Source organism: Oncorhynchus tshawytscha, unplaced genomic scaffold (genome assembly GCF_018296145.1).
Source record: "Oncorhynchus tshawytscha isolate Ot180627B unplaced genomic scaffold, Otsh_v2.0 Un_contig_8889_pilon_pilon, whole genome shotgun sequence".
Lineage (NCBI taxonomy): Eukaryota > Metazoa > Chordata > Actinopteri > Salmoniformes > Salmonidae > Oncorhynchus > Oncorhynchus tshawytscha.
In genome coordinates this window covers 152501-165000 of record NW_024609585.1, presented here as the reverse complement: position 1 = coordinate 165000, position 12500 = coordinate 152501, and the positions used below count along the sequence as shown (strand labels likewise).

General features: G+C 45.8%; 1 protein-coding gene and 1 long non-coding RNA gene across 2 annotated transcripts in view; both read left to right on the top strand.

Moving 5' to 3' along the window:
* Nucleotides 1–920: 920 nt before the first annotated feature.
* Nucleotides 921–12500, top strand: part of pkd1a (polycystic kidney disease 1a) — a gene marked incomplete at its 5' end in the record, with an annotated part of 125725 nt that continues 114145 nt past the window's right edge. The window contains 6 exon segments of the mRNA XM_042316071.1: nucleotides 921–941; nucleotides 1071–1141; nucleotides 1880–1951; nucleotides 4665–4828; nucleotides 5743–5990; nucleotides 10331–10591. Of these exon segments, the coding sequence (XP_042172005.1) occupies nucleotides 921–941; nucleotides 1071–1141; nucleotides 1880–1951; nucleotides 4665–4828; nucleotides 5743–5990; nucleotides 10331–10591 (837 nt within the window).
* Nucleotides 8902–9782, top strand: LOC121845209. The gene is made up of 2 exons (XR_006082433.1): nucleotides 8902–9437; nucleotides 9526–9782. It is a non-coding gene; the product is annotated as an uncharacterized LOC121845209 (long non-coding RNA).

Sequence of the window (12500 nt, the reverse complement as noted above, 5' to 3'; positions counted from 1 at the left end):
ACGCTCTTAACCGCTAGGCTAGTGGCCCAACACCCTTAACCACTAGGCTAGTGGCCCAACACCCTTAACCGCTAGGCTAGCGGCCCAACACTTTTAACCGCCAGGCTAGCGGTCCGATGCTCTTAACCACTAGGCTAGTGGCCCAACACTTTTAACCGCCAGGCTAGCGGCCCGACACTCTTAACCGCTAGGCTAGTGGCCCAACGCTCTTAACCGCTAGGCTAGCGGTGATGCTCTTAACCGCTAGGCTAGTGGCCCAACACTCTTAACCGCTAGGCTAGTGGCCACTTTAACCGCTAGGCTAGTGGCCCAACACTCTTAACCGCTAGGCTAGCGGCCCAACACTTTTAACCGCCAGGCTAGTGGCCCAACGCTCTTAACCACTAGGTTAGTGGCCCAACGCTCTTAACCGCTAGGCTAGTGGCCCAACACCCTTAACCACTAGGCTAGTGGCCCAACACCCTTAACCGCTAGGCTAGCGGCCCAACACTTTTAACCGCCAGGCTAGCGGTCCGATGCTCTTAACCACTAGGCTAGTGGCCCAACTCTCTTAACCGCTAGGCTAGCGGCCCAACACTTTTAACCGCCAGGCTAGCGGCCCGATGCTCTTAACCGCTAGGCTAGCGGCCCAACACTCTTAACCGCTAGGCTAGTGGCCCAACACTCTTAACCGCTAGGCTAGTGGCCCAACACTCTTAACCACTAGGCTAGTGGCCCAACACTCTTAACCGCTAGGCTAGTGGCCTCCATGGGGGATGGAAGGAGAGAGGAGGAGGTTGGCAGTACAGAATGTGTGTGTGTGTGTGTGTGTGTTGACATTCTGTCTCCCAGTCAGTCAGTAATTGTAATGTTTTATTTCCCCCTTACAGAGATCTGTCCAGGAACCGTATCTCATCTCTGGAACCAAGTCTCTTTGATCAACTCACCTCCCTACGAGAACTGTGAGTATAGCTGGATGTGTGTTTGTGTGTGTGCTTGTCTATGTCTGATAACTTATCTTTCTCTTTCTCTCTCTCTCTTTTTCTTTCTTTCTCTCTCTCTTTGTCTCTCTCTCTCTCTCTCTCTCTCAGGTATCTACAGGACAACAGAATCAGTGTTCTCCCCAGAGGGTCTTCTGCTCCAGACCCTTGTTCTCTATACTGTATGTCACCTAGAGGGGAGAGGGGGATGGGGGGGGCTGAAAGGAGGAAGAGGGTGGAGAGAAAAATCAGTGTGGTTTAGTCTGTATTTAACTAGGCAGAACCCACAGGAGAGGTCTGGCTGTGCTGAGAGGAACACACACCAATCACAGAACCATTAAGCACAATTCTAGCTGGCTTCTCCCTGCTCTGTCGGCTCTACTTCCAAATCTCTCTCCTTCTCTCTCTCCCTCCATCTATCTCTCTCTCTCTCTTCTTCTCTCCCTCCCTCCATCCATCATCTCCCTCTATAAACCAGTCTCAACCATCCTCTCGCCTCACCAAATGCCTCCACCCTCTCCTTCACAGCTTTCTTATTGCCATCCAACCCCTCCATCTCTCTGCCACCCCTCCACCCTCTCCTTCACAGCTTTCTTCTTGCCATCCAACCCCTCCATCTCTCTGCCACCCCTCCCCCCTCTCATTTCCACTCCTTTCTCGTCCCCCTTTCCTTTCCTCCTACAGGTCTGTTCCAGTGTTTTCCATCAGCCCCGTCCAAACCAGCAGCCATCCATTATGGAGGGTGGGAGGTTTAACTAGGGGAAGAGGGGCTATTTCATTTACATTTAATTGTACCTTTATTTTAGCAGGCAGGTCAATTACAAACAAGGGTAGAATGTAAAGTGTGGAGGTTAGGAGGGCGGCGGTTGTCACGGTGATATGTGTCTGTCATCCTCTGTCTCGTTCTTTCTCTTTTTCAGAGATTTGAGTAACAACCAGATCACCACCATAGAAGAAGATATATGTGATCATTTATTTAATTTAACAGAAATGTAAGTCTGAGCACTCTCCTCTCCTCTCCTCTCCTCTCCTCTCCTCTCCTCTCCTCTCTCCTCTCCTCTCCTCTCCTCTCCTCTCCTCTCCTCTCCTCTCCTCTCCTCTCCTCTCCTCTCCTCTCCTCTCCTCTCCTCTCCTCTCCTCTCCTCTCCTCTCTCTCCCTCTCCCCTCCTCTCCTCTCCTCTCCTCCCTCTCCTCTCCTCTCCTCTCCTCTCCTCTCCTCTCCTCTCCCTCTCCTCTCCTCTCCTCTCCTCTCTCTCCTCTCCTCTCCTCTCCTCTCCTCTCCTCTCCTCTCCTCTCTCTCCTCTCCTCTCCTCTCCTCTCCTCTCCTCTCCTCTCCTCTCCTCTCCTCTCCTCTCCTCTCTCCTCTCCTCTCCTCTCTCTCCTCTCCTCTCCTCTCCTCCCCTCCTCTCCTCTCCTCTCCTCTCCATTCAATTCAAGGGGCTTTATTGTCATGGGAAACATGTGTTAACATTGCCAAAGCAAGTGAGGTAGATAATATACACAAGTAAAATAAACAATAAAAATGAACAATAAACATTACACTCACAGAAGTTCCAAAAGAATAAAGACATTACACATGTCATATTATATATATATATATATACAGTGTTGTAATGATGTACAAATGGTTAAAGTACAAAAGGGAAAATAAATCAACATAAATATGGGTTGTATTTACAATGGTGTGTGTTCTTCACTGGTTGCCCTTTTCTTGTGGCAACAGGTCACAAATCTTCTCTTTCTCTCTTGACTTTCTGTCTTTCTCCCTTTGTCTTCTCTCTTTCTCTCTTCTCTCTTTCTCTCTTCTCTCGTTCTCTTTCTTTCTCTGTCTTCTCTCGTTCTCTCTTTCTCTGTCTTCTCTTCTCTTTCTCTCTTCTCTCTTTCTCTGTTCTCTCTCTTTCTCTTTCTCTCTTCTCTCGTTCTCTCTCTTTCTCTGTCCTCTCTTTCTGGTTAGGTGTGTGATTATGAAACATTTTCATCTCAGTCATGATGTCATCCTGTTATATGGTATACTGTCTGTCTCTATGTGGTATGTACTTCATTATAAACTGGCTGGTTGGAGCCCTGAATGCTGACTGACTGACAGCTGTGGTATATCAGACTGTGAGAACAGCACTTAGTCGCTGTATATTTGCCATATACCACACCCCTCAGGTCGTATCGCTTCAATGTACATAGACTGTACCCACCCATAAAGCCAACTGAAACAGAGACTAAAATAGACAGAGAGAGAATGTGTTGGTAGGATCTCTCTGTGTTTCTCTGTTTACATCTCCAACTGAAACAGAGACTAAAATAGACAGAGAGAGAATGTGTTGGTAGGATCTCTTTTCTTTCTCTGTTTACATCTCCAACTGAAACAGAGACTAAAATAGACAGAGAGAGAATGTGTTGGTAGGATCTCTCTGTTATTTCTCTGATGTTTAGATTTCCACTATGAACTCACTCTCACACCCACACAAAGAACACTACTGTTAATTACACCCCTCTCCTCCCTCTCTTCTCTCCTCCCATCCCTCTCTCTTTCCCTCCCTCTCTTCTCTCCTCCCATCCCTCTCCTCCCTTTCTCCTCCCTCCTCTTTCCCTCCCTCTCTTCTCTCCTCCCACCCATTTCCTCCCTTTCTCCTCCCTCCCTCTCTTCTCTCCTCCCATCCCTCTCCTCCCTTTCTCCTCCCTCCCTGTCTTTCCCTCCCTCTCTTCTCTCCTCCCTCTCTCTTTCCCTCCCTCTCTTCTCTCCTCCCATCCCTCTCCTCCCTTTCTCCTCCCTCCCTCTCTTCTCTCCTCCCATCCCTCTCCTCCCTTTCTCCTCCCTCCCTTTCTTCTCTCCTCCCATCCCTTTCCTCCCTTTCTCCTCCCTCCCTCTCTTCTCTCCTCCCATCCCTCTCCTCCCTTTCTCCTCCCTCCCTCTCTTTCCCTCCCTATCTTCTCTCCTCCCTCTCTTTCCCTCCCCCTCTCTCCTCCTCCCTCTCCTCTCCCTCCCTCTCCTCTCCTCTCCTCTCTCTCCTCCCTCTCCTCTCTTTCCCTCCCTCCCTCCCTTCTCTCCCTCTCTCCTCCCTCTCTTCCCTCCTCCCATCCCTCTCCTCCCTTTCTCCTCCCTCCCTCCCTGTCTCCTCCCTCCCTCTCTTTCCCTCCCTCTCTTCTCTCCTCCCTCTCTCTCCCTCCCTCTCTTCTCTCCTCTCCTCCCTCTCTCTCTCTCTCCTCTCCTCCCTCTCTCCCTCTCCTCCCATCCCTCTCCTCCCTCTCTCCTCCCTCCCTCCCTCTCTCTTTCCCTCCCTCTCTTCTCTCCTCTCCTCTCTCCCTCCTCCCATCCCTCTCCTCTCTCTCCTCCCTCCCTCCCTCTCTCCTCCCTCCCTCCTTTCCTTCCCTCTCTTCTCTCCTCCCTCTCTCTTTCCTCCCTCTCTTCTCTCCTCTCCTCCCTCTCCCAACCTCCCTCCTTCTTTCCCTCCCATCCCTCTCCTCCCACTGCTCTCCTCCCTCCCTCCCTCTCTCTTTCCCTCCCTCTCTTCTCTCCTCCCTCTCTCCTCTCCTCCCTCTCTCTTTCCCTCCCTCTCTTCTCTCCTCTCCTCTCAACCCTCTCCTCCCTCTCTCTTTCCCTCCCTCTCTCCTCTCCTCTCTCTCTCCTCTCCTCCCTCTCTCTTTCCCTCCCTCTCTTCTCTCCTCTCCTCTCTCCTCTCCTCCCTCTCTCTTTCCCTCCCCCCTCCACAGTGACTTAAGCAGCAACCCATTTGTGTGTGACTGTAAGTTATTTCGTCTGGTGAGCTGGCTTCAGGAGAGGGGAGTGCGGGTGCGTCACCCAGAGAACATGCTCTGTGTCCAACCGCCTGACCTGAGACACCAACCACTACTCAACGTGTCACTGCTCACCTGCGGTAAGACACACAGAGAAACACACACACACAACCTGAGACACCAACCACTACTCAACGTGTCACTGCTCACCTGCGGTAAGACACACAGAGAAACACACACACAAACACACACACACACACACACACACACACACACACACACCACACACACACACACACACACACACACACACACACACACACACACACACACACAACCTGAGACACCAACCACTACTCAACGTGTCACTGCTCACCTGCGGTAAGACACACAGAGAAACACACACACACACACACACACACACACACACACACACACACACACACACACACACACACACACACACACACACACACACACACACACACCTGAGACACCACCTGACTGCTCACCTGCGGTAAGACACACCACACACACACACACGTGTCACTGCTCACCTGCACACACAAGACACACACACACACACAGAGAAACACACACACACACACACACACACACACACACACGTGTCACACCACACACACACACACACACACACACACACACACACACACACACACACACACACACACACACACACACACACACACACACACACACACACACACACACACACACACACACACCACACACACACACACTTCACACACACGTGTCACACACACACACACACACACACACACACACACACACACACACACACACACACACACACACACACACACACACACACACACACACACACACACACACACACACACACACACACACACACACACACACACACACACACACATAGCAGTAGTTGTTGAATTGATTGATCTGTGAACTGTACTGTGTGTCTGGAGGACAGTACACACAGTTGTTGTAATTCATCCATTCTAGATGTATTGCTTGATTGATTGGTTGATTGATTAATGTCTTGATTAACCAGGTCTGAACTATGCAGCCTGTCTGGAGGACAGTGACCACAGCGGAGGAGGCAGTGAGCTGGTCATCTTCTCTTCATCCACCCCGGGTAACTTCTCCCGGGAGGAGTGTAACTCTGTGTGTTACGGGGCCTCCCAACGCTACGGGGGCCTGGGGGCCCGGAGGGAGTGTCTCTGCAGCACCAACTATGAACCCAACCGCATCAGTGAAGCTCAGTGCTCTGCTGCCTGCACCAAGCCTCACGTCATGAAGGTGGACGGAGACTGGCTAACGACTTCCTGATTACCTTTTTCTTCGTTGTAACTTCCTGATTACTTCCTTGTTTTTGTTATAACTTCCTGATTACTTCCTTGTTTTTGTTATAACTTCCTGATTACTTCCTTGTTTTTGTTATAACTTCCTGATTACTTCCTTGTTTTTGTTATAACTTCCTGATTACTTCCTTGTTTTTGTTATAACTTCCTGATTACTTCCTTGTTTTTGTTATAACTTCCTGGTGACTTTATTATTGAAAACTATTTACATTAGTACATATACAGTGTCTTCAGAAAGTATTCACACCCCTTGACTTGTTCTACATGGTACAGCCTGAATTCTAACTTCCTCCTCATGTTGTTGTGGTACAGCCTGAATTCTAACTTCCTCCTCATGTTGTTGTGGTACAGCCTGAATTCTAACTTCCTCCTCATGGTACAGCCTGAATTCTAACTTCCTCCACATGTTGTTGTGGTACAGCCTGAATTCTAACTTCCTCCACATGTTGTTGTGGTACAGCCTGAATTCTAACTTTCCTCCTCATGTTGTTGTGGTACAGCCTGAATTCTAACTTCCTCCACATGTTGTTGTGGTACAGCCTGAATTCTAATTTCCTCCACATGGTACAGCCTGAATTCTAACTTCCTCCACATGGTACAGCCTGAATTCTAACTTCCTCCTCATGTTGTTGTGGTACAGCCTGAATTCTAACTTCCCTCCACATGTTGTTGTGGTACAGCCTGAATTCTAACTTCCTCCTCATGTTGTTGTGGTACAGCCTGAATTCTAACTTCCTCCACATGGTACAGCCTGAATTCTAACTTCCTCCTCATGTTGTTGTGGTACAGCCTGAATTCTAACTTCCTCCTCATGTTGTTGTGGTACAGCCTGAATTCTAACTTCCTCCTCATGTTGTTGTGGTACAGCCTGAATTCTAACTTCCTCCACATGTTGTTGTGGTACAGCCTGAATTCTAACTTCCTCCTCATGTTGTTGTGGTACAGCCTGAATTCTAACTTCCTCCACATGTTGTTGTGGTACAGCCTGAATTCTAACTTCCTCCACATGTTGTTGTGGTACAGCCTGAATTCTAACTTCCTCCACATGTTGTTGTGGTACAGCCTGAATTCTAACTTCCTCCACATGTTGTTGTGGTACAGCCTGAATTCTAACTTCCTCCACATGGTACAGCCTGAATTCTAACTTCCTCCTCATGTTGTTGTGGTACAGCCTGAATTCTAACTTCCTCCACATGTTGTTGTGGTACAGCCTGAATTCTAACTTCCTCCACATGTTGTTGTGGTACAGCCTGAATTCTAACTTCCTCCTCATGTTGTTGTGGTACAGCCTGAATTCTAACTTCCTCCACATGGTACAGCCTGAATTCTAACTTCCTCCTCATGTTGTTGTGGTACAGCCTGAATTCTAACTTCCTCCACATGTTGTTGTGGTACAGCCTGAATTCTAACTTCCTCCACATGTTGTTGTTGTTGTTGTACAGCCTGAATTCTAACTTCCTCCACATGTTGTTGTGGTACAGCCTGAATTCTAACTTCCTCCACATGTTGTTGGGGTACAGCCTGAATTCTAACTTCCTCCACATGTTGTTGTGGTACAGCCTGAATTCTAACTTCCTCCACATGTTGTTGTGGTACAGCCTGAATTCTAACTTCCTCCACATGTTGTTGTTGCCTGAATTCTAACTTCCTCCACATGGTACAGCCTGAATTCTAACTTCCTCCACATGGTACAGCCTGAATTCTAACTTCCTCCACATGTTGTTGGGGTACAGCCTGAATTCTAACTTCCTCCTCATGTTGTTGTGGTACAGCCTGAATTCTAACTTCCTCCACATGTTGTTGGGGTACAGCCTGAATTCTAACTTCCTCCACATGTTGTTGTGGTACAGCCTGAATTCTAACTTCCTCCACATGTTGTTGGGGTACAGCCTGAATTCTAACTTCCTCCACATGTTGTTGGGGTACAGCCTGAATTCTAACTTCCTCCTCATGTTGTTGGGGTACAGCCTGAATTCTAACTTCCTCCACATGGTACAGCCTGAATTCTAACTTCCTCCACATGTTGTTGGGGTACAGCCTGAATTCTAACTTCCTCCACATGTTGTTGGGGTACAGCCTGAATTCTAACTTCCTCCTCATGTTGTTGTGGTACAGCCTGAATTCTAACTTCCTCCACATGTTGTTGTGGTACAGGCTGTATTTAAAATGGATTACATTGAGATTTTATGTCACTGGCGTACCCACAATACCCCATCATGTCAAAGTGTAATGATGTTTTTTGACATTTTTACTAATGAATTAAAAATGCAAAGCGGACATGTATCGAGTCAATAGGTATTCAACCACTTTGTTATGACAAGCCTTAAGGTCAGTAATAAAAATATGCTTAACAAGTTGAATAATAAGTTGCATGGACTCACTCTGTGTGCAATTATAATCTTTAACATGATTTTTTAATGACTACCTCATTTCTGTACCCCACACATACAATTATCTGTAAGGTCCCTCAGTCAAGCAGTGAATTTCAAAAACAGATTCAACCACAAAGACCAGGGAGGTTTTCCAGTACAAAGAAGGCCACCTATTGGTAGATGTGTATGTAAAAATAGATTGAATGTACCTTTTGAGTATGGTGAAGTTATTAGTTACACTTTGGATGGTGTATCAATACACTCAGTCACTATAAAGATACAGGCGTCCTTCCCAACTCAGTTGCCAGAGAGGAAGGAAACTGCTCAGGGATTTTACCATGAGGCCAATGGTGACTTTAAAACAGTTAGAGTTTAATGGCTGTGATGGGAGAAAACTGAGGATGGATCAACAACATAGTTACTCCACAATACTAACCTAAATGACAGTGAAAAGTTCTGTTACATTTAAAAAAAAAAAAATCTAAAACATGCTTCCTGTTTGCAATACGGCACTAAAGTAAAATTGCAAAAAATGTGGCAATTTTCTTTACTTTGTCCGGAATACAAAGCGTTTTGTTTGGGGAAAATCCAACACAACATATCACCGAGTACCACTCTTCATATACTGTATATACAACTTTTTTAAGTTTGACTTTTTTAGGTTACTGCATCATGTTATGGCTATGCTTGTCATCAGCAAGGACTTGGGAGTTTTTTTTTAGGATGAAAAGAAATGGAATAGAGCTAAGCACAGGCAAAATCCTGGAGGATTGAGTCAATAACCTGGTTCAGTCTGCTTTCCACCAGACACTGGGAGATGAATTCATCTTTCAGCAGGACAATAACCTACAACACATCCACACTGGAGGTGCTCACCAAGATGACATTGGGAATGCATCTGGGAGGCCCAGCTACAGGTTTTGAATGCATCTGGGAGGCCCAGCTACAGGTTTTGAATGCATCTGGGAGGCCCAGCTACAGGTTTTGAATGCATCTGGGAGGCCCAGCTACAGGTTTTGCATCTGGGAGGCCCAGCTGGTTTTGAATGCATCTGGGAGGCCCAGCTACAGGTTTTGAATGCATTGGGAGGCCCAGCTACAGGTTTTGTCATCAATCGGCTTGAAAATCTAATGCAAGACTTGAAAATGTCTGTCTAGCAACGATCAACAACCAACTTGACAGAACAAATATTGTACAATCCAAAGTGTGCAAAGCTCTTAGAGACTTCCCCAGACAGACTCACAGCTGTAATCGCTGCCAAATGTGCTTCTGCAAAGTATTGACTCAGGGGGTGTGAATACTTCAGAAAATTATATATTCCTGCATTTAATTTTCAATAAACTTGCAAAATGATGTAAGAGCATGTATTACCTTTGTCATTATGGGGTATTGTGTGTAGCTGGGTGAGAGAAAAATTCATAAAATCCATTTTAAAGGCTGTAACACAACAAAATGTGGAATAAGTCAAGGGGAATAAGGGGAATAAGTCAAGGGGAATGAGTCAAGGGGAATGAGTCAAGGGGAATGAGTCAAGGGAATAAGTCAAGGGGAATGAGTCAAGGGAATAAGTCAAGGGAATGAGTCAAGGGGAATAAGTCAAGGGGAATGAGTCAAGGGAATAAGTCAAGGGGAATAAGTCATGGGGAATGAGTCAAGGGGAATAAGTCAAGGGGAATGAGTCAAGGGGAATAAGTGAAAAGGGGAATAAGTAAGTCAAGGGGAATAAGTCAAGGGGAACGAATAAGTCCTTTCTGAAGGCAGTGTCCATAGTAACGTACAGTACAGATGTAGCAGCTCTGTATTGGGATTTACAAAGTGATCCAACTGATCCTAAATGTAGCTGTCTTCTGATTGGTTAAAGCAGTGTGGTGGGACTAACTCCAACTTTGCTCTGATTTGGTTAAAGGAATGTGGTTGGACGTTGGCCCATGACGTCTTTGTGGTGGACTTCGCTGCGTCTCTCCCTCCTTTCCCTCCCGTCAGCGTCCACTCCTCCGCTCATCTGTCTATCCTCTCTTCGGTGACCCCTGTCACCCTCTCCTGGGACTTCGGTGACCTTTCACCCCGGGTCAACGCTACGGAAACGGTCGACATGACGACGCGTCATAAATACGCCGTCCCTGGGCGCTACCCTGTCAGTGTCACCGCCTGGGCCGGACCCAAGGAGGTAATTATTTTGTTCTATCATTCTAGAGGTAATTCTATCGTTCTATCATTCTAGAGGTAATTCTATCGTTCTATCATTCTAGAGGTAATTCTATCATTCTAGAGGTAATTCTATAATTCTAGAGGTAATTCTATAATTCTAGAGGGAATTCTATCATTCTATAGGTAATTCTATAATTCTAGAGGTAATTCTATCGTTCTAGAGGTAATCCTATCGTTCTATCATTCTAGAGGTAATTCTATCATTCTAGAGGTAATTCTATCGTTCTATCATTCTAGAGGTAATTCTATCATTCTAGAGGTAATTCTATCATTCTAGAGGTAATTCTATCGTTCTATCATTCTAGAGGTAATTCTATCGTTCTAGAGGTAATTCTATCATTCTAGAGGTAATTCTATCGTTCTATCATTCTAGAGGTAATTCTATCGTTCTATCATTCTAGAGGTAATTCTATCATTCTAGAGGTAATTCTATCATTCTAGAGGTAATTCTATCTAGAGGTAATTCTATAATTCTAGAGGGAATTCTATCATTATATAGGTAATTCTAGAGGTAATTCTATCGTTCTAGAGGTAATTCTATCATTCTAGAGGTAATTCTATCATTCTAGAGGTAATTCTATCGTTCTATCATTCTAGAGGTAATTCTATCGTTCTATCATTCTAGAGGTAATTCTATCGTTCTATCATTCTAGAGGTAATTCTATCGTTCTAGAGGTAATTCTATCATTCTAGAGGTAATTCTATCGTTCTATCATTCTAGAGGTAATTCTATCGTTCTAGAGGTGATTCTATCATTCTAGAGGTAATTCTATCGTTCTATCATTCTAGAGGTAATTCTATCGTTCTATCATTCTAGAGGTAATTCTATCGTTCTTACCTTGGATGTTAAAGAGCTGAAAATCTTTTTAGTCTTGTACACTGTAAGTTACAGTGGGGCAAAAAACTATTTAGTCAGCCACCAATTGTGCAAGTTCTCCCACTTAAAAAGATGAGAGGCCTGTAATTTTCATCATAGGTAGGCTTCAACTATGACAGACAAAATGAGAAATAAAATCCAGAAAATCACATTGTAGGATTTTTTATGAATTTATTTGCAAATTATGGTGGAAAATAAGTATTTGGTCACCTACAAACAAGCAAGATTTCTGGCTCTCACAGACCTGTAACTTCTTCTTTAAGAGGCTCCTCTGTCCTCCACTTACCTGTATTAATGGCACCTGTTTGAACTTGTTATCAGTATAAAAGACACCTGTCCACAACCTCAAACAGTCACACTCCAAACTCCACTATGGCCAAGACCAAAGAGCTGTCAATTGACACCAGAAACAAAATTGTAGACCTGCACCAGGCTGGGAAGACTGAATCTGCAATAGGTACTGTGGGAGCAATTATTAGGAAATTGAAGACATACAAGACCACTGATAATCTCCCTCGATCTGGGGCTCCACGCAAGATCTCACCCCGTGGGGTCAAAATGATCACAAGAACGGTGAGCAAAAATCCCAGAACCACACGGGGGACCTAGTGAATGACCTGAAGAGGGCTGGGACCAAAGTAACAAAGCCTACCATCAGTAACACACTACGCCGCCAGGGACTCAAATCCTGCAGTGCCAGACGTGTCACCCTGCTTAAGCCAGTACATGTCCAGGCCCGTCTGAAGTTTGCTAGAGAGCATTTGGATGATCCAGAAGAAGATTGGGAGAATGTCATATGGTCAGATGAAACCAAAATAGAACTTTTTGGTAAAAACTGAACTCGTCGTGTTTTTGGAGGACAACGAATGCTGAGTTGCATCCAAAGAACACCATACCTACTGTGAAGCATGGGGGTGGAAACATCATGCTTTGGGGCTGTTTTTCTGCAAAGGGACCAGGACGACTGATCCGTGTAAAGAAAAGAATGAAT